General features: G+C 32.8%; 2 protein-coding genes across 2 annotated transcripts; both read left to right on the top strand.

Moving 5' to 3' along the window:
- The first annotated feature begins 12,974 nt into the window (after positions 1 to 12,974).
- LOC100812531 (lysM domain receptor-like kinase 4) lies at positions 12,975 to 15,293 on the top strand. Its single transcript, XM_003539153.5, has one exon. It carries the CDS (start codon positions 13,233 to 13,235, stop codon positions 15,153 to 15,155), a length of 1,923 nt encoding a protein of 640 aa, XP_003539201.3. The 5' UTR covers positions 12,975 to 13,232; the 3' UTR covers positions 15,156 to 15,293.
- A 4,956-nt stretch (positions 15,294 to 20,249) lies between these two features.
- On the top strand, positions 20,250 to 23,019 carry LOC100777574 (alpha carbonic anhydrase 7). Its single transcript, XM_003538136.2, has 7 exons — positions 20,250 to 20,433; positions 20,654 to 20,871; positions 20,992 to 21,098; positions 21,290 to 21,392; positions 21,534 to 21,707; positions 22,259 to 22,312; positions 22,773 to 23,019. The coding sequence occupies exons 1-7, from the start codon at positions 20,343 to 20,345 to the stop codon at positions 22,863 to 22,865; spliced, it is 840 nt and encodes a 279-aa protein (XP_003538184.1). The 5' UTR covers positions 20,250 to 20,342; the 3' UTR covers positions 22,866 to 23,019.
- Positions 23,020 to 23,281: the final 262 nt, after the last annotated feature.

Here is a 23,281-nt window from a genome sequence, read left to right as displayed (position 1 = left end):
TGACACTGGTAGTGGTGTGGCGAAAGCAATGGTAAAATGGTGACAACAACGATAGGGTGAAATAGTGGTAGCAATGGCAACAACGACAATGGAGGCAACGAAATGATGACAGTGACAATGGTATTAGCGGTGGTGGAATTGCGGTGGTGGTTATGGTGGAATGGTGGCAATTGAGGTAGCAATGACAACGATGTGATGGCGACAATGATGACAGAAGTGGTGGGGTAGTGGTATGGTTAGAATGTGTCTTTTAAAACTAAAAACCAATTTTGCAAAGCCTTTTTTTCTTAATTTTGATAATGAATGTAAAACTATTTTGAAATTGAGTTGAAAATCAATTCAGCTCTATTTTTGTCGAATGTGTTTTGTTTTGAACATTGCATTTGAAAATCAAAAGGCAGAAACTCACAACCACCTCGAACAAGACCTAATGTGACACTTGGTTTGAGTGCTTTCTCTTTTCATTTTCAAAGAAAATAAAATAAGAGTGGAAATATGTTTGCTTAAAATGTAGAAAACATTTTTTCTAAAAATATTTTCAAAAGCATATCCAAAGCTAAAAACAACAAATTAACGTTTTTAGTCTTTTTCTGAAAAAGTGAAAACAATGTGACACCTTAGATTACTGTCTTCTCGATACATGTTTTCTAAATCTTGAAAATTTGAAAATAAAAACAGAAAATAAGACCTCAAACTAAGCACTTAATTCTGATTTTAATTTTTTCTTTCATTTTTTATTTTCCTTCTATCCAATCAAATAGACCATTAGAGAATATGGGAAAAAACCAAGAAAGGGATAAGAAGAAAGATAAGAGGGAAGAAAAAAATAATAATAACACTTTATTTTTTACTAGTAGTTTAAGAGTTTTTCTTTAAAGAAATTAAACACCATTAAGCAAAATAATCATGCTCTTGTTAGAAATATTACAATGGTAGGAATCATTTACGATTCATTCTATTACTTTTCAATTGTCTTTTTAGGAAAATAATTTTCATTTTTTTATTTCTTAAAAGTCTATAATAATATTAATGATGTAAAGAATATAATTTAATCTAATATTGTAATGAGGAATAGACTAAGGTGGACCACCTTGATAAGTGGTCCACAATAGACCATAAGTTTTAATTATTAGATTAATCTAACAATTATATGATAGTCCACACCAGATCTTGTACCTTCCTAACAACTCATTCAATCCCCCTTACAATCATTATTTGTCATCACCTAAGGCAATTTTTCGACGACACCAACCCCTTCTATCATTTTAGGAATTATGGAAAATAAAAAAGATAATGCAATTTACGTCATCGACTTGTTCAAAGAACTTTGTTTCATCACGTGCGTTGCACAAACAACAACTCCCCTCCTTGGTAGTTAGTGGCATAGTGGACAACATGGTGTTTGGGGTAAGAGACTGATATGAACCCTCATGGCACAAGGGCTGACTTAGGATCGTCTAGGATTAAACCTTGATGGAAAATGCGGAAATTGATTAAGGAAAGGATGGAAAATAAGGTGGCTAATTTCGTGGGTCTTAATAAGGTGGTTCTTGGCATAAAATGGATGAATGGGATGGTAAAACGTAGGTTAAGTGGTGGCTGGACAGAAATATAGAAATGGCAATAACTGAAGCTACATGGCTCCAAATGAGGTGATTCCAAAACGAGGTGAAAGGTCTCGTTTTGAAATTCAATTTAGGCTCAAGAATCACTTAATTTGAGTGCGTAAAATGGGAGTTATGGCCACGAGATAATTCTGGGCAGAGGTGGATTTTCTGGAATTGTGGTTTGAAAGAACAAGGGTGATGATGAAAGGAAGGAAAGAATCACTCTTTCCAGCGAGGGCAACACACAAAGGTTGTGAAAGTCCTTTGATACAGTCAAGGTGTTCTTGAATCACTCAAGAATTTAGGAGAATCACTCTCACTAAGATAAAAGAGATAAACTCTAATTTTCTGAATAAAACTCAACTTGTGTTTATTGATAAAATGGTTCAGCTTATATAGAAGCTTTACAGCAGATTTTAGTAATGACCCACTAACCTAGAATTAAAATAACTTAATGCTATTAACCTAGGGAATTAAAAAAAACTTAATGGCTGAGTGTAACTAAAATTGTGGCAACCAAAAGTCACCCCCAACAGCCAACAAGTCAGCCACCATTTGGTCTCCCAATAGGCTGATGCCTAGGTTGCCAATTGGGCCCTTATTACAACTTGAACTAAACCTAACTAAAGCCCTTTTAATTGATTAACCCAAAACATATTTTTGGTCAGCCAACTTTACAAGGATTGGGCCATTATTTAGACAAACTAAACACTCTAAAAATTGAGACAAAGTGGTGTCATTTAGTCCTCCTCCATTTGGGCCATGATACAACTCACAACCTTGGACTTTTCTCCTTGAAACTTGGGCTTGTATTCAAATAGTATGGACAGCACTTGTTGAAGAGCTTCCTTGGCTTTCCTTGCTCTAGCCCTTGTCATAGGTCCTCCAAGTCCTTCAAGTGGATCCTTGCCCTTGCTCTTGGTCATGTCCTCATCATTCTCTCCCTCTTGAGAAGGATTTGTCCTCAAATCGGATTCTCCATCTGCATCAAAAAGAGGTAAATCAGAGACATTGAAGGTGGAACTAACATTATACTCACCGGGCAGCTCGACTTTGTAAGCATTGTCATTGATTCTGTCAAGCACTTGAAATGGTTCATCTCCCCTTGGTTGAAGCTTTGATTTCCTCTGTTCCGGAAACCTTTCTTTTCTCATGTGCACCCAAACCCAATCTCCGGGTTCGAAGACAACCTTCTTTCTTCCTTTGTTGGCTTGTTTAGCATAGCTTTTATTTTTCCTCTCAATTTGATCTTTGACTCTCCCATGAAGCTTCTTCACATAGTCCGCCTTTGCTTGACCTTCTTTATGCTTAAAAACAGAAACATTAGGCATAGGCAAAAGATCAAGAGGAGTTAGTGGGTTAAAACCATAAACAACTTCAAAATCATCAAAAGTGTTAGTGGTCAAAATCTGATTTTTGCAAAACAAGATATATAGTGACTGTTTAGCACGAAACAACCTCTTGACCTCACTTTTTGTGGCTAAATAGCTCTCCCTCACTTCAAGTGTTTCACTCTTCTTTTGTTCACTCTTTTTCCTCTCAAGTGTTTCCCTCTTTTTCTCACTCTCAAGTGTTTTGCTCACTTTTTCTTTTTCTTTTTTCTCTTGAAGAAGTTTTTCTCTCATTTTCTTTTGATCCTCACACACTTCTTGTGGACTCAATGGCTTGAGCACAATCTTTTTGTCTTGGTGCATGAAAGAGATCTTGTTGGTGTAACCGTCATGATTGGCTCTTTTATCAAATTGCCATGGTCTCCCCAAAAGTAAGTGACTGGCCTCTATAGGAACAACATCACAAAGTACCTTATCATTGTATTTCCCAATGGAAACGTCCACTTCCACTTGCTGCCTCACTTGCACCTCCCCATCCTTACTAAGCCATTGAAGTTTGTATGGCCTAGGATGTGGTTTAGTAGCTAAATTTAGCTTTGACACTAATCTAGCACTAGCCACATTGGTGCAACTACCTCCATCAATGATCACCATGCACACCTTGCCATTGATTAAACATCTAGTGTGAAAGATGCTTTCTCTTTGGCTCTCCTCCTCATGCTTCAATTGACCACCAAGTAACTGCCTAATCATCAACAAATCTCCCTTTGGAGTCTCCTCTTCCTCTACGTACTCACTCTCCTCTTCTTCTTCAACATCGGATTCACTTATATATTCTCCATCTCTAAGAACCATGGACCTTTTGTTAGGGCACTCATAAGCATAGTGTCCTAGGCCTTGGCACTTGAAACACTTCACATCTCTACTCCTTTTAGAGGGTTCCTCTTGGGACTTTGAGCGAGTTTTTGATGGGATAGGTGTGGAACTACTAGAAGTAGCAGCCCCATCTTTCTTACCTTTGTCTTTCCAACTAGAAGAACCAAAGTTGGTAAAACTCCTCTTAGCCACTCCCTTCCTTTTTAATTGTTGCTCCACATGGATTGCTTTGTGAAGCAAATCATCCATTTCAACAAACTCCTGCAGCTCAACAATATCACGGATATCATTAGTCAAACCATTAAGAAATCGAGCCATAGTTACCTCCTCATCTTCTTCAATATTTGCTTGAATCATGAGCACATCCATTTCCTTGAAATACTCCTCAACCCCCTTGTTGCCTTGGGTTAGTTTTTGGAGCTTGAATTTCAAGTCCCTTGAGTAACTAGCCGGCACATACCGCTTCCTCATGATCTTTTTCATCTCCGTCCATGTATCAACCATTGGCTCTTCATTTCTTGCTCTCTCCTTTTGTAGCTTGTTCCACCACACAAGAGCATAGTTGGAAAACTCCGTGGCGGCAAGCTTCACCTTCTGGTCCTCCTCATAGTTGTTGCATGAGAAAACATGCTCTATTTTCATCTCCCACTCCACATAGGCCTCCGGATCATTCTTTCCTTTAAATTGAGGAATGTTGAGTTTAATACCATCAATTCGGTTTTGTCTAGGAACACCATCATTCCCTCTTCTCCTCCTTTCTTCTTCATTATGATCTCTATTCTCCATTTGATCCAACCTCTCATGGAGCGCATCATATCGTTGTTTCATTAACCTCTCCAAATGTTGCATCAAAGCTTGCATTTGGAATTGCGAAAGCCCCACTCCATCATTAGGATTAGTACCTGACATCTCAAACAAACAAATCAAACGTAACAAGACAATTATAGTTGCTGTTTGAATACCTCACCCACTCAAGTGTATCACACAATTATGGCTTTTCTCTAATGAAACACTCTTGCCTTTTACCACTCTAATTCCCCATGAGTTCTTAGGCAATCCAGGAGATTATGGCCACAACAAAGAACAATTCACCAATATGTGTAAGGTAAGGCTAGAGAGACAAGGAAAAGGTTAACCAAGAAAAAGGCTAACAATGTTTTTAGGCACAAATGAAGGAAATAAAATTCAGAATTTAGGAATTCAAGTAACAATCCTTCATGCAACCAATATATTACCTTAAAGAGATTTTTTTTTAAAGTTCTTCAAGCATGAACCATTCAGCCCAATTTTTTTTATTTTTTTTATTTTGCTTATACGAAATTCTGCTTCTTTTTTTTTTTTATAACAAAGAGATCAAAAGGCTTAACTTTTGCAATGGTTCAGCCTAAAAAAATATATATGAATAAGAAGGTAATATAAATGGCAAAGAGAATAAAGAAGGATGTTACCCAATATTTCCAGCAAAGGAAGTGTTGATCCTAGAACCGGAGCTTTGATTACCAAATGATATGAACCCTCATGGTACAAGGGCTGACTTAGGATCGTCTAGGATTAAACCTTGATGGAAAATGCGGAAATTGATTAAGGAAAGGATGGAAAATAAGGTGGCTAATTTCGTGGGTCTTAATAAGGTGGTTCTTGGCATAAAATGGATGAATGAGATGGTAAAACGTAGGTTAAGTGGTGGCTGGACAGAAATATAGAAATGGCAATAACTGAAGCTACAGGGCTCCAAATGAGGTGATTCCAAAACGAGGTGAAAGGTCTCGTTTTGAAATTCAATTTAGGCTCAAGAATCACTTAATTTGAGTGCGTAAAATGGGAGTTATGGCCACGAGATAATTCTGGGCAGAGGTGAATTTTCTGGAATTGTGGTTTGAAAGAACAAGGGTGATGATGAAAGGAAGGAAAGAATCACTCTTTCCAGCGAGGGCAACACACAAAGGTTGTGAAAGTCCTATGATACAGCCAAGGTGTTCTTGAATCACTCAAGAATTTAGGAGAATCACTCTCACTAAGATAAAAGAGATAAACTCTAATTTTCTGAATAAAACTCAACTTGTGTTTATTGATAAAATGGTTCAGCTTATATAGAAGCTTTACAGCAGATTTTAGTAATGACCCACTAACCTAGAATTAAAATAACTTAATGCCATTAACCTAGGGAATTAAAAAAAACTTAATGGCTGAGTGTAACTAAAATTGTGGCAACCAAAAGTCACCCCCAACAGCCAACAAGTCAGCCACCATTTGGTCTCCCAATAGGCTGATGCCTAGGTTGCCAATTGGGCCCTTATTACAACTTGAACTAAACCTAACTAAAGCCCTTTTAATTGATTAACCCAAAACATATTTTTGGTCAGCCAACTTTACAAGGATTGGGCCATTATTTAGACAAACTAAACACTCTAAAAATTGAGACAAAGTGGTGTCATTTAGTCCTCCTCCATTTAGGCCATGATACAACTCACAACCTTGGACTTTTCTCCTTGAAACTTGGGCTTGTATTCAAATAGTATGGACAACACTTGTTGAAGAGCTTCCTTGGCTTTCCTTGCTCTAGCCCTTGTCATAGGTCCTCCAAGTCCTTCAAGTGGATCCTTGCCCTTGCTCTTGGTCATGTCCTCATCAGAGACCGTCATCACCTTAATGCTCATTGGTGTTGTTGAGTGGCATGGTGGATGATAAGGCACATGTGGTGGCAACCATTGTGACCTTGGTGAAGATTGGCATGTAGTTGGATGAGGTGATATTAGTGGTCATTGTGGTCGCATTCACTAATGGATTCAAGGGGGGCCTCCCTTCCCAGGGTCCCTTCCCTTGAGATCCTTTATGTATATATAAAAAGAAAAAAGAAGAAAAAAAAGAAAAATTAAAAATAAAAATACTAATAAAGAAAAATAGATTTTTAAGTTGATATATGCTTAATTTTCTTTTAGTAGTAGATCATGTGACTGTCCAATATATAACAATTGAGCTTCTGACATTGGAGACTTGGACCCAATAACATTCAATATATTGATTCCCTTTGTAATCCTAGGTGATTCAAAAAGGGATTGCTAGGATTTCTTAAGAACTCCTTGGCGTGGGTAGACATGAACAAAGACCAACAAAAAAAAACTAGTGTAATAAATTACTAATTTTTTGTCTATAAAATAATAATGTCGATCAAAGTTATTGTTGATAGGAATAACACCGGGGCGGGTCGAGGGTTAGTTTGCCTATCCCCATCCTTGACCCCACAAAAGATGGGACAAATTTGAGTTTGGATTTATAAAAGGTTGGGTGAAAAAAGAAATCCAACTCTATTCTCATCAGGTTCAAGAAATCCATTTCACATTTTTAAAAAAATATTTATTAATATATTTTAAATAAATCATAGATTAAGTTATATATATAATTTGTACGGCCAACTGCAACGTGTTGACTGGACACAAAACTTATATTTTCTTTTACTTCTCATTTTTATTGTTTGTCTCTTAATCGGTCTCTTTCTTTCTTTGGATTATTTTAAAAATTATGCATGAGCACAGATCTCTCCCTAGTTAATTATATTTTAATTCAATCATTATATATAATTTAATAAAGAATAAATAGCGTAAACATATTTAAGAATTAAATTATATTTTTAGTTAAATGTATAATTTTTGATAATCCTGCATAGGTTAGCTTTGCTATTCTTAGCCGGTCCCAAGCCCGGATAAAAGGAGAGGGTTGTGTTAGGCTTTCGACAGCCAACGTAAAACTTTGTCGAATTTCTATGACATGGATCAATTACGTAATAATGTGAATGCTAGGTCGTTGCCCGGAAGCAACGCGCTGTATGGCTCGAGTACAGTGTCAAAAGAGCAAGGGCCGCTGCATTGCCGCCCGGATGTAGTGAAAAGTAAGCAAGGGTTCCCACATTTTCGTGAACGGGTGTGGGTAAAGAAGCTAGTTCATGACAAGAGGATTCGCTTTGGTACATGGAATATAGGCACACTTACTGGAAAATCTATGGAAATAGTGGATGTTATGGTGAGGAGGAAGATCAATTTTCTGTGCCTACAAGAAACTAAGTGGACAGGTGAAAAAGTGAAAGAATTAGACAACTCGGGATTTAAGCTGTGGTATACGGGAAAAATCAGATCAAGAAATGAGGTAGGGATTATTGTGGACAAGGAGTGGAAGAAGGATGTCGTGGATGTAAGAAGAGTAGGAGATCGTATCATAGCCTTAAAATTGGTAGTGGGACAGGACACCTTTAATGTTATTAGTAGGTACGCACCTCAGGTTGGGTTAGCAGAACACTTTAAGGTAAAATTTTGGGAGGATCTAGAAGGGGTACTTCAGGATATACCCCAAGGAGAGAAAGTTTTCCTAGGAGGAGATCTCAATGGACATGTAGGTAGCGTGGCTAGAGGTTTTGAGGGGGTGCATGGGGGTTTTGGCCTAGGGGAGATGAATGGGGAGGGTAAATCCATCTTGGAATTTTCGGAGGCTTTGGATCTTTCTATAGTCAATACATGGTTTAAGAAAAGAGAGGAACATCTTATCACTTACAAAAGTGGAGGGACATGTTCTCAGATAGATTTCTTCCTTGTCAGGAAGTCTGATAGGAAGTATTGCTTGAACTGTAAAGTTATCTCGGGAGAGAGCTTGACTACCCAACATAGAGTTTTGGTTATGGATGTAAGAATTAGAGATAGGGCAAAGAGAAGAAGTCCTATGGTAGCACCAAGGATCAAATGGTGGCACTTGAAGGGTGAGAAACAAGGAATCTTCCAACAAAAGATATGGGAGGGATGGTGTGGACAATCACAAGGAAGTGCAAATGATCTGTGGAACAAGATGTCCCAAGAGATTATTAAAGTGGCTAAAGAGACGTTGGGTGAATCTAGAGGTTTTGGACCTAGGGGTAAAGAATCGTGGTGGTGGAATGAAAGTGTTCAGAGCAAAGTTAGAGTAAAAAAGGAGTGTTTCAAGGAGTGGTCTAGGTGTAGAAATTCTGAAACTTGGGATAAGTATAAGATAGCTAGAAATGAAACCAAAAAGGCAGTGAGTGAGGCAAGAGCCCAAGCTTTTGACGGACTATACCAAGCTCTAGGAACCAGGGACGGAGAAAGATCTATATATAGGCTTGCTAAGGGTAGAGAGAGGAAGACTAGAGATCTGGATCAAGTAAAGTGTGTTAAGGATGAAGAAGGCAAAGTCTTAGTGCATGAAAAAGATATCAAGGAAAGGTGGAAGGCGTATTTCCACAACTTATTTAATGATGGATATGGATATGACTCTAGCAGTCTAGACACAAGAGAAGAGGACCAGAACTATAAGTACTATCGTCGGATTCAGAAACAGGAAGTAAAGGAAGCGTTGAAAAGAATGAGTAACGGTAAGGCGGTGGGGCCAGACAACATACCTATTGAAGTGTGGAAAACTCTTGGAGATAGAGGTCTTGAGTGGCTCACCAAACTCTTTAATGAAATTATGAGGTCAAAACGCATGCCGGAGGAATGGAGGAGAAGCACGTTAGTGCCAATCTATAAGAACAAGGGGGATATACAAAATTGTGCAAATTATAGGGGAATCAAGCTCATGAGTCATACCATGAAATTATGGGAAAGAGTGATCGAACGGAGATTAAGAAAGGAGACTCAAGTTACTGAGAATCAATTTGGTTTCATGCCGGGAAGGTCGACCATGGAAGCGATTTATTTATTACAGCGGGTGATGGAGCAATATCGCATGGACCAACAAGACTTGCACTTGATTTTTATTGATTTGGAGAAAGCGTATGATAGAGTGCCTAGAGAGATTTTGTGGAAAGCTCTAGAGAAGAAAGGGGTTAGGGTTGCATATATTCGAGCTATCCAAGATATGTATGATAGGGTATTGACTAGTGTTAGGAAACAGGGTGGAGAGTCAGACGATTTTCCCATCACAATTGGTTTGCATCAAGGGTCAACCCTTAGCCCCTACCTTTTTACCTTAATTTTGGATGTCCTCACGGAACAAATCCAAGAGATAGCGCCGAGATGCATGCTTTTTGCAGATGACATAGTCCTCCTTGGAGAGTCGAGGGAGGAGTTGAATAAGAGGTTGGAAACTTGGAGACGAGCTCTAGAAACACATGGCTTTCGCCTAAGCAGAAGCAAATCGGAGTATATGGAATGTAAGTTCAACAAAAGAAGGAGGGTTTCTAACTCAGAGGTGAAAATAGGAGACCATATTATCCCTCAAGTCACACGGTTTAAATATCTTGGGTCTGTAATACAGGATGATGGAGAAATTGAAGGGGATGTGAATCATCGCATTCAAGCAGGATGGATGAAATGGAGAAAAGCATCGGGGGTGTTATGTGATGCAAAGGTACCGATCAAGCTAAAGGGAAAGTTTTATCGGACTGCGGTAAGACCGGCGATTTTGTACGGAACAGAATGTTGGGCGGTCAAGAGCCAACATGAGAATAAAGTAGGTGTAGCGGAGATGAGGATGTTGCGGTGGATGTGTGGTAAGACTCGACAGGATAAAATTAGAAACGAAGCTATTAGAGAGAGGGTTGGAGTAGCGCCTATTGTAGAGAAGATGGTGGAAAATAGACTTAGGTGGTTTGGGCATGTAGAGAGAAGACCGGTAGACTCTGTAGTGAGGAGAGTAGACCAGATGGAGAGAAGGCAAACAATTCGAGGCAGAGGAAGATCCAAAAAGACTATAAGAGAGGTTATCAAAAAGGATCTCGAACTTAATGATTTGGATAGAAGTATGGTACTTGATAGAACATTATGACGGAAGTTGATCCATGTAGCCGACCCCACCTAGTGGGATAAGGCGTTGTTGTTGTTGTTGTATAATTTTTAATTTTGTTATAATTGGTAATATAATTATAATATTATTTATTTAACTATTAAATTTTTTAATAATTATAATAATAAAATATGAAAATAATTACATAATTAATAAATACATATAATAATAGAATTATATATAAATATATAATTATATTATTAATAATTATAGAAATATATATAGCCAAACGAGTATGGGGCGGGACGTCAAGTGACATATTCAAACCCAATTCTACTTTCCCAAGTTGAAGAAAATCTGATCCTACCTTGACCTTAGTCAAGATGGTTTTTTTTTTTGTCAAAATCAATGTGGGATCGGATAGATAGCCATGGGTTTATCACTTTTTATTGTCAAGCGTAATTATTAATGAGAAAATAATATTTGAAGTAGGATTTATATATGTGTGCGGTTATTTATTTATTTGGTTCATTTTATATACCATGTTTATAAGAAAATATGAATAAATTATAGAAAGATAGAATAATTAGGATTTAATTCAAGTTTAATATAAGTGTACAAGAAATATATATAGAGTAAAAAAAATAATAAATTTAAGTTATTTATAACTTGAAAGTTAAAAAAAATATAAATTCAATTTAAATATATGTACAACTTGAATTTAAATTATAACAACTTATATCTAATTTTTCTATTATATTTAATAGTCTAACCTAAACACCATTATTTTTTTCAGCTGTGATTGTAGCAGAAAAAGCGAGATTTTCTTAGGTGGACAGACCCAATACAATATCTCACTCTTACGCAATCAATAAAAAATTGACAAGTGATAAAATTTAAATAAAATTTTCATTATTTATTAAATTTGATTCGAGTTCCTTATAATAAGGATATCATATAATTAGTTTCATTTGATAAAGATTTGATCTTATGAAAATTTTATATAATTAAAATTTTCACTTTTTTATCTTTTATTTCTGTAAATAAAATAAAATACATAATTAACTTATTTATAAACAAGATTCTTTTTGAAAGAATAAACGAGAAATTTTATAAATATACTTTTGTGTATTTTTAATATATTTTGTATTATAATTCAACTTTTTATTAAGAGAGACCGAGAAGGGAATGATCAAATTTCAGACCACATGTTGAAAGTTATATAAATAATTTAAATTATATTTTTACTATTTATATTGCTGCCGTATTTGAAAAGAAAAAAAACTGCCTATGTTCCATTGCCATGTCTTTCTTTAATTACACATGATAATTTTTTTTGGACAGAATTACACGTGATAATTATGAGGTATGTTGGCAGCAATATATACAAGGCATATATTGTATAAAGTTCGGAGAGTTAGTTAAGTATTTTAAAAAATATATATTAAATAATTTTTAAACTGTTAATAAAATAATTTAAATAAAAGACAAAGTATATACAGATTGTAGGAAGATGTCAAATGTAGAAAAATAAAAGAAGAATAATTATGTTTCAATTCGTTTAAACAAACAAAAAACAATAAGAGATTAGTTTTTTTTATTCTATTCTTGAAAATAGAGTTTCTTATTAAATTTTATTAATAATACAAAATATATTAAAAATACATAGAAAATATATTTATAAAATTTCTTATTTATAAGTAAGTTGATTATATATATTTCATTTACATAAACAAGACATAACAAAAGAAATGATAAAAAAAAACAGTCTATAAATATTTAACATATTTTCATTAGATCAAATCTTTATCAAAGGAAACTAATTATATCACAATCCTTATTAGAAGTAAATCAAATGAAATATAATAAACGATGAATTTTTTTTTCTATATTTTATTACCTATCAATTTTTTATTGGTTATGTCTAAAAGTGAGGTGTTAGATTTTTATGCTATCCAAGAATATCTCCAAAAAAGCTCCTTATTACTATTATCTTTTTTTGAAGTTACTAAGCCTTTATCTTATTATTCTTATTATGCTTATTACTTCATGCATATATGATTTTAATTTGGTCATTTATATGCATGACTGATAAACCCTGTTGATCTGATAAAACGAAGAATAAACATGTTTTACAATTTTTATTTTTCTGGCAATTGGTGTTTTACCATGATATATATTTAATTTATTATTGATCGGCGGATTGACAATCTATATCGTATCTGAAGGGGAGGAAGGACCTAGTTCCAGACAACACATCAAATATTGAATATGATTTTTTGTCGAAGAAAGAAAGATATTGAATATGACCGGTAAGAAACAAGTAGAAAGGAATAAAACAAATATCATGTAACAACCATAAAACATATATAAAAATAATAATTAAGTTTATCCTCATGTAGCCATTTGTTTTTCGGCCGGCTTCATACTCATTTATGCATTTGACCACACATGTTGACAAACTTTGAATAAGTTTTTAGTCAAATGGTCTTGATCTCTAGTGTCATCTTTCTTTGGAAGCTTGCTAAATAATTCAATCATACCTTATAGCAATAATGAATGACACAATTCATATGAATCAAGCTCAAGCCCAAGGGGGATCTAATTTATCACTTTGATTTTGCATCCCCTTCTTTTGGTTCCCACTTCATTCTCCTCTTTGTGACTTTCTAGTGACTACTGAGAAATTCCCTTCATGGGAAATCTTGTACTTAACCACAAAATTATGCTTCATCTTTGGCTAGTTGCTTGGATGTGCTTAGGTGCATGCTCAGCTCAATTGTCTTACGACCAAAACAATTGTACTCTGAATGAAATTGGGCAAGGGGCAAGGTACAGTTGCAAGTCAACTCAGGATTCATGCAGAACATTCTTGGTGTATAGAGCAAATAAGCATTTCAACACCATTTCACAAGTTTCAAAGCTCTTCAACATGAACTCTGATGAGGTGCTACAAAAAAACAACCTCACATCTTCTTCTTTGTTTGATGTACTCAAACAAGGTAAAGAGGTTCTTATTCCTGTTAATTGCTCCTGCTCTGGAGGGTATTTTCAAGCCAGTTTAAGCTATAAAGTCCTTGACAACACAACATACTCCGAGATTGCTTGTGGTGTTTTTGAAGGGCTGCTGAAACATCTCACACTGGCTGAGGAGAACCTTTCACAAGGTAATAAGCCAGAAGCTGATTCTGAGCTTCATGTTCCTCTCGTATGTGCTTGTTCTGAAAGTTACAATTTCACAAGGAGCATGAAGGTGAAGTACCTTGTCACATACCCTTTAGTACTAGGAGATGATCCTGACAAATTGAGTAAAAAATTTGGCATTTCAATTGAAGAATTCTATGCAGTTAATAGCTTGAATCCCTTGTCAACTGTTTATCCTGATACAGTTGTTTTGGTTCCATTAACGGATGGTCCTATCAGAATACTTGATATTCCTGATTCTCCTTCTCCACCTCCTGGTTTTCTTCTCACAAATCCAGTGGTTACAACTGAGGAATCAACGCAATCGTCGAATATGTACATTGCAGGATCGGTTATAGGATTCTTTTTGTTCATAGCATTGCTTGCAAGTGGATTGTACATGAAGAGAATGAGGAAAAGTGATGTTGTCCATTCTTTTAGTCAAACAAACTCCCTCACTTTGTTGTCTCCAACTAGAAGCTCTCATATATCTACCCAAACGGGTAAAAGCTCTACAACTTGGTGCCTTTCCCCGGATCTTCTTGTTGGAATAAAGTACTACTTACTCAATTACAGCATGGAAGAGCTCCAAAAGGCCACCAAGTATTTCAGTGAAGAAAACAAGATCTGTTGCAACCAGGGTCACGACAGTGACTTTGTCTACAAGGGCTCGGTCGATGATCATGAGGTGATGATAAAGAAGATGAGATTGGCAGACACACAACAGGTGATTGATTTACATTCTAAAATCAACCACACTAATATTGTGAACTTGCTTGGTGTTTGTTATATTGGTGATGAGAGCAATGATGACTCATGGTCTTATTTAGTTTTTGAGTTGCCTAAGAATGGATGCTTGAGGGACTGCTTATCTGATCCATGCAACCCTCTAAATTGGTACAAAAGGACACAAATAGCCTTTGATATTGCAACATGTCTTTACTATTTACATTGTTGTTCTTTTCCTTCCTATGCTCACATGAATGTTAGTAGTAGGAATATATTCATAACAGCAAACTGGAGGGGGAAACTGGCAGATGTTGGAAGAGCATTGGCTGCCAGTGTCACACCTACCAAAAGAAATGGTGTGGAAATTCCCAAAGGATTGGTGGCACCAGAATACCTCTTACATAATGGTTTGGTTTCTGAAAAAGTGGACATTTTTGCATTTGGGGTTGTTTTGCTTGAGTTGATCTCAGGAAGGGACAACTTTGATGGAAAAGCAATCAAAGATTCCCTTGGATTTTGGTTGGGGGAAGCCAGTGAAGGGGGCTGTTTTGAAGGGTTAAGGAGCTTCATGGATCCAAATCTGAAGGATTTTTCTCTTCCTGAGGCTTTATGTTTGTCTTTCTTAGCAAAGGATTGTGTGGCAGATGATCCCCTGCATAGGCCATCCATGGATGATATCATGAAAGTCCTTTCAAAAATGGTTTAGCCTAGAGCAGAAGAAAATCTGTAACCAAATTGGCTAATATTAAGCTTGTAAATATGAAATGTAAGAAATATTATTATGTTCCCTCTTGTTTAGCTCCTCGTGATTATGAAATGGAAGAAATATATTGATACAGCTGTATATGCTTGGAATTGTTTGGTTTGCCAAGGCATCTAATCTATAAACTAAATAATTAAATATTTTTGTGCTCTCAATTGGTCTTTAGTTTTGTCACCAATCTTTGCCCTTGAACACAAATTAATCATCACCTCAACACTTAGTCATTGGAGGATATTAGAGAAGCAGATTCCATTTTACACTTATATAGCAACCGTCATGCATAAACAACTGTTTTTTTTTTAACTGAAGCATCCATGTCTATCTATAACTTCAAAATTAGGATAGTTTCTATTCCACCGTAGTATTAATGAAACTAGGGCCATATTGGGTCTTTTTTTTACTGGGTTAATATTCTATAATTATAACAGTTTTTTTTTTTGGAAAAATAAAAAAGCGTTAGAAATAAATATTTTTAATACACTCTTTTAAATATTTTTTTACATTTATTGAAATTTATTAAATATTTAATAAATTTATATCACTTCATAAATTTTAATTGATAATTGATAATATATTATTAGATTTTTTTAATGTTGGGTATTTTGATTAAACCCTATCCCTGTTAGTGAGGTAACAATTATGACACCATGATTTGGGTAATAAATTTTATTAAAGTAAGACCGTAATGTGCTAACCTGTAAATACTTACAAGTATTTATTTTTACACTTGAAATGCTCAAATTGAGGTTGGGCCCAATCTAACAAGACACAAGGTTATCGATTGAGGGGAATTGCTAGGGGCATCCAGCAAAATTGTTGGTGCACCCAACAATTTTTTATAATTCCCAAAATATTCCTTAATGTTTTTGTGGAAAAACCTTTTTTAGCAGTTAATGTTACAACTATGGAAGAACCTTCTTCCGTGTCATCTCACAGAAGAACTTCTTCCACAGGAAGCCACGAAAGAAGTTTCTTCCATAGTTGTAACATTAATTGCAGAAGAACCTTCTTCCGTGGCTTCCTGTGGAAGAAGTTCTTCCGTGAGATCACATGAAAGAAGGTTCTTCAGTTTGTTATTTTCAACTGCGGAAGAACCTTCTTCCGTGAGTTAATTTATTTTTTTGGTTTTTAAATTTTTGGATTATTTTGTATTTGACTATGTTATTTTGTATCTTGTATTTTACTATTACAAAATTTAATGCATATTTAATTCGGGTTATTATTAAAAAATAAAAAATATTTATTTAATATATATTAAATTTTGTAATAGTAAAAAAAATTGTGATAGTAAATATTTTTTATTTTTAAAAAATATACAGATTAAAAAATATATAGGTTATTAGTACAACGTTCTAACCAACTGGGATAATGAGCCAATTAGGTTATAAAATAAATAATGTTATTATACATATCACTACAATTTCTAGTACATATTTAATGCGCATGTAAATTTAAATAATAAATTTTATGATAATTAATTTTGATATAAATCATACAAATTATTTAATCAGTATATTTTTCTAAAAATAAAAAATATTTACTATCACAAATTTTTTACTATTACAAAATTTAATATATATTAAATAAATATTTTTTATTTTATAATAGTAACTCGAATTAAATATGCATTAAATTTTGTAATAGTAACCCGAATTAAATAAAAAATATTTAATGCATATTTAATTCGAGTTATTATTACAAAAATATTTAATGCATTAAATTTTTTAATAGTAACCCAAATTAAATAAAAAATATTTAATGCATTAAATTTTGTAATAGTAATCCAAATTAAATATACATTAAATTTTGTAATAGTAATCCAAATTAAATAAAAAATATTTAATTTGTATATTTTTTTTAAAAATAAAAAATATTTACTATCACAATTTTTTTACTATTACAAAATTTAATATATATTAAATAAATATTTTTTATTTTATAATAATAACCCGAATTAAATATGCATTAAATTTTGTAATAGTAAAATATAAAATACAAGATAACATAGACAAATACAAAATAATCCAAAAATTTAAAAAAAAAAAAAAACAAATTAACTCACGGAAGAAAGTTCTTTCGCTGTTGTTATTTTCAATTGTGGAAGAACCTTCTTCCGTGACTTCCTACAAAAGAAGTTCTTTCGCGAAATGACACGGAAGAAAGTTCTTTCACAGTTGAAAATAACAATGGAAGAACCTTCTTTCGTATGAAGGTATTCGCGTTTTTCAAATAAAGGCAATTTTGCCCATTCACATAATTGTTGGGTGCACCTAGCAACTCCCTCGATTGAGGTATCTTTAAAGTTGTGCCAACTAAAAACTAAACACAGACTTAGTGTTCACTTGGTGTTCAAATACGTTTTTAACACAATAATGATATAATGTGTGTGTGAGAGAGCATACTTGGTCGAGGGAACTATTAATATTTGTCAAGATATGTCGTCACATTGGGATTAAGGATGAGAATGAGTCACACGAAGTGAAACGTTGCGTAAATAGGTTCAGTCTATTTTATAAGATTAAAGTTTAAACATGATCTATTATTTATCAATTTTTTTTTCCTTGACTTGATCTTTTTAAAAATTGGTCTGACATATTAGTTTATTTAAAAACTTATTTTATATTCAAATCTAAATTTTATATTTTTTCCAAAAGTAAAACTTACAATTCATATTAGTTTTTCAACAACGTAATTACGTTAATATCTCTTCACAATAAAACGAACCAAAAAATGACGGTCAATAAGATAGCATGCATGCATATTTGATCCATGGATGATGTCTTTCAATTGGATAATGTGTAAATGTTATTTTTCTTTTTAGTTTTTTGATTTTTTATCTATTAATATGTTCATGCCAAGATTAAAAAGAGAAAAAACTGTACATTCTTCCCAAAAACTTAACCAATAGGAATAAAAAAATTAGCATGCAAGACATTATCACCCTCGCATATTACATATTTATGATTCACGAACTTGAAGTTAATTATGATTTACGCTCATTTATTTTAATAATAATAATTTTTTATTTCAAAAATTATTTTATTATTTATGATATGAGATTATTAATTTATTAAGATATTAAATATATAAGTATAATATGTAAATAGATTGATTTATCAGGTCTACTAGACTTTTTTATAAGTCCAAACCTAACTTATTAAATTAAATAAACTTTTTAAAAAGCCTAAATTTAACTTTTTTATTAAACAAGTCAGATTTTAAATACGTCATACCATAAATCCTTATTGACCTTTGTTCTATTTTCATCCCTAATTGGGATTTCTTATTGTGTTAAACTTGAGATGAGTTGGGATGCACTTGAATCTTATTGGACTACCAACTAAAAAGACTTTTACCAGGTTAAAAATAGGCCTAAATTTGGTCATAAACACCCATTTAGGTATGACAAGTGTACCCATTATTGTAGGAATTGACCCGAACCCGCTCCGACTTTGATGAAGGAAAATCAAGTTGATTGGGGTCGAATTTTTTCCTAATGAGGAAGTTAGGTTTTGGGATGAGATTGAGTATGTTAGTCCTCACCTTCACTCTCGCCCTACTACTATTCTAATATAATAAATATTTTATATTACTATTATCACCTTACAATTTTAATGGATTAATGCTTATTTTATGCATGAAATTATTGCTTTTCCTTATAATCGTGTATAATTTTTACTTAATTTCATGTTGAGTTCAAAAAATAAATGAAAACAAACAATTTTTACTTAATTTGTTGCTAAGCACTTGAAATTTTAACCTCGGTAAATAAGATGTTATGATCACTATTTTTTTAAGCTATCCAAAAATAAATGATATCAAACAATTTTTACTTGAAATTTCAATTTACCATGTTATAATAAATTTAGTTCAATTACAAATTTTTTTTTTATCTTATTTTCTCCATTTTTTATGAATAAAAATAATAAGATAAGATCAGGGATAAGATGAGGTAAAGAAACCTAATCCCCAAGCGGATACAGGAATTGATCTAATTTTTGAATGGGTAGGAAGGATTTGGGGAGTCAGGGATGGAAAGATTGAAACTATCCTGTTTCGTCCCATTGTCATGCCTACACCTATCAAGTCTATGGTTTCGAAGATTGAAAAAAAAAAATCATCACTGGTTACACTTTATTAATTTTTTCATTACACTTTATTAATTTTCTCATTACTTAAAAATATTTGTTTAACGAGTTTTGTATTTTTATATAATAATTTCTTTTGCAATAATTTTTATTATAATTATTTTGAAAAACATTAGTTGCACATTATTATTAATTGAAATATCAAATATGTATAAGTTAGACTCACTAAATAATTTGAATCCCACTAATTTTATAGGATTCGCATAAAATATATCTGACATAGAATTTTACTTTCAAATTCTAATTTTTTTATAATAATAATAATAATAATAATAATAATAATAATAATAATAATAATAATAATAATAATAATAATAATAATAATAATAATAATAATAATAATAATAATAATAATAATAATAATAATAATCTTTCCATTAGTTTCTAAAAAATACCATCTGGGGAGAAAGTTTTATTACTTTTTATTGAATTTTTTTATAAAATATATTTTACATTCCTCTGCTTTTTATCAACTTGGTCTTTGTTCTTGTATTTTAAAATTGATTAATTTGACCCTCGCATTTTGAAATATGGTAAAATTAATTTTTAATATCACATAGTAGCTTTTATCACACATAAATAGTCACATGATTGTTATGTGTTAACCATGAGAGTCACCTCAATGAACATAATTAATCAAGGTACAATTGAACGACCAATTTCACATATTTCTAAAAATAAATTAAAATTAAATTAATCAATTTGAAAATGAAAAAAATTAAGACATAGTTTAATAAAGAAATAACAGGACTTGAAAGTTAAAACACATTTTTTTTCCTTTAATGACGTCAAGTAATCGTTTTGATATTTCAATCCTTGATCCTTCTTAATTAATTCCTAGTTTCTTATTTAGTTTTCATACCCTTTGGCTGTCTATAAATATAGCAAGCTTTTTAAATCCTTGCAAGCATTATTCTATTCCACATACAACACCAAATATCCATAGAAAATTACACTTCATAGCTCAGAAACTAAAACTAAAATGGAAAAGCTTGCTAAGCAGGTTTTGTTTTGCAGTTTATTAACTGCACTTGTTTTGCTACCATTCCCGGTAATAATGTCTCATTTAGTTGGTAAGGATCCTTTTACTTAGTTGCTTTGTTCTTAACTTGCATGCATATGCGCCAGAGAATTAAACGGCCACAATGAAATATTTATATCAATGAATTCAAATACGCGTAGACATTTTTTTTAAGATTCTTTTTATCAGATTGAACACTAGCTAGGTCTTATATATGTATATGGTAAGATTTTTTAAATGTTAATTAATTAATTCTTTGTTGGCTCCTACAGAGGACGAGAGCGAGTTTAATTATGATGTTAAGAGTAAGAGAGGACCATATAACTGGGGAAACATTAAACCCGAATGGAGTATATGCAAAAATGGATCCATGCAGTCACCGATTAATCTGTTGAATAAGAGGGTTCAAATAGCACCCCATTTGGGAAAACTTCATATCAACTACCAACCATCCAATGCAACTCTTAGGAATAGGGGTCATAATATAATGGTTAGTCTAATTACAAAAAATATTTAATTAATTAATTGTCACCAAATTATTCTGCAATTAAAGGATTAATTTTCTACCAATGATTTCTTTGTGACCCTTTGCTAATTCTTTTGCCAATAGCTGGAATGGCTTGCTGGCACAAGCTATCTACAAATTAATGAAACTCAGTATGTACTTAAGCAATTCCATTGGCATTCTCCCTCTGAGCACACCATAGATGGCAGAAGGTACTTATATACAAACATATTTCTTTCTTTAGGTTTACAAGGGATTAAATCTGTATTCTATATGTAATTGTTTTTCTCATTAACAAAAGCAAATTAAAAGAACCTTTAATCAAGAACAAAATTTAGATTAAGTTCTTGCAGTGTTTTTGGTCATTAATTAAGTAGTTTAATTAATATCAAATTGCTTTCAGGTTTGATCTGGAGTTACACATGGTGCATGAAGCTTCATCCGGAGAAATTGCAGTGATTGGAATGTTGTATAAGGCTGGAAGACCAGACCCTTTATTGTCATTGGTAAATTAATTAAAGATGACAGCGTCTCTCTGTGTGATTGATTAGTGAATACAAAATTACTTATATTAGTTATATATACGTGGTGCATCTTTTCTAGTTAAATAATAAATTACTTGTATATACGTTGTGCATCTTTTCTAGTTAGGGAATCACATAAAGGCCATTTCTGATTGTACGGGAGCAGAAATAGAATTGGGTGTACTGGATCCTTGGCTGGTTAGCATATGCAGAAGCAGAACACAGTATTACAGATATAGTGGTTCTCTGACTACTCCTCCGTGCACTGAGAATGTTGCTTGGACCGTGCTTACAGAGGTTTGCTAACTAACCATTGATATTTCAATTTTGCAGTATTTGTAATATTTAGGTTATAGTTTTTTCTTGACTCAATTACATTTTTACTCCCTTAAAAATTATAATTATGAAATATTAGTTTTTTAAGTTTCAATTGTTTTATTTGGATATTTCAATTATGATAATTGTACTCTCTTCTTTTATTCTTTCATTAAATATTTTACATATTTTTTTATTAATGTGACACGAGATGATAATATGTTGATGACTTGATTACTAATGTATTGCTTGAGACATGTGTTTATGTGGTTTAATTATATTTTTAATTTCATAAATATTATAATTATAGGAGATTAAAATTACGTGTTAACATATATGTTAGATAATATGTCGGTTAGCCCATGATTTGCATTAGCAATTTTTTTTAAAGTTTAACAAAAGATTAACGCAGGAATCAAATCACACAATTACGGTACTACGTAAATGAAAAGTAGTGCAATTTAAGCTTCCTTTTTCTTTCAATTTATTTTCTTCAAGATATTTTACTCTGTCGAACCTGTATGATTGATTAGGTGAGATATGTTTCAAGGGAGCAAATCAGACTGCTTAGAGTTGCCGTTCATGATGTAAGTTATTATAGCTTTAATATATCTCACAAGAACAACGGAAATATAGATAATGCAAAGCAAGAATTTATAATTTATATAGATATATTCGTCAATTAGTAGGGATTTTTTTTTTGTTTAATACTGATCGATCCTATTAAAGTACTGAGACTTAAATTGGATTCGATAAAATATTAGTATAAAGGATGAATATATTTTATAACCAAACTCATACTTACGACGATCAATCAAAATTTTAATGTATCAATTATTTTCCCAATTTGGTTAATGAGTATTTCTATACATCATTAGGATAAGGTTGGCAACCAATATTTTTTGAAAGCTAAAAAAACTTTTAGCAAGATTATAATTAACTGCTTAGTTTTATCGTGTTTTGTTCTTAAATTTTAAAATGTCAATCGACATGCTGCTGGTAGATGAAACAATTTATTATGTTTTAAACTTTACCTATACTTTGCAGGATTCAAATGCAAGACCATTGCAACCAATAAACAATCGCTTAGTGAAACTCTATATACCATTGCAGGATTCAAATCGCTTAGTGCAACGTTAGAGTTTCAAGTCATCGGGGAGCGAGTTTTCACATGCACTAGGCCTATATGTGATTTTGTTTTTCCTGAAAGGACCTATATATGTGATTGTTATTCAATGCTACTTAAGTATTAACTTCTATTTCATGTTTTTGGGTATAAATTTACTTTTGAAAATTTTGTTTCTTTCAGATGTACTAAAATAAATTTTTAATTGTCTCTATTTTATTATTCCTTTATGTTACTAGTACCATTATTACTTTTGCAATGAATTGACATTATCTTTAAAAATTTATTCATGTATCGATCACACTCACACGTAGTATTATTGAATATAAAATAATAATATAATTTCGTTAGTGTTAAAATACATGTTTATAGTTTTTGAAATATGGTTATTTTAGAATGAGTTCCTTTTTAATCTCTTTCTCTCATCTTA

This window comes from Glycine max, chromosome 11, assembly GCF_000004515.6.
Source record: "Glycine max cultivar Williams 82 chromosome 11, Glycine_max_v4.0, whole genome shotgun sequence".
Classification (NCBI taxonomy): Eukaryota; Viridiplantae; Streptophyta; class Magnoliopsida; order Fabales; family Fabaceae; genus Glycine; species Glycine max.
The sequence above is the reverse complement of the archived record's forward strand: the minus strand, read 5'-3'. Positions and strand labels throughout refer to the sequence as shown.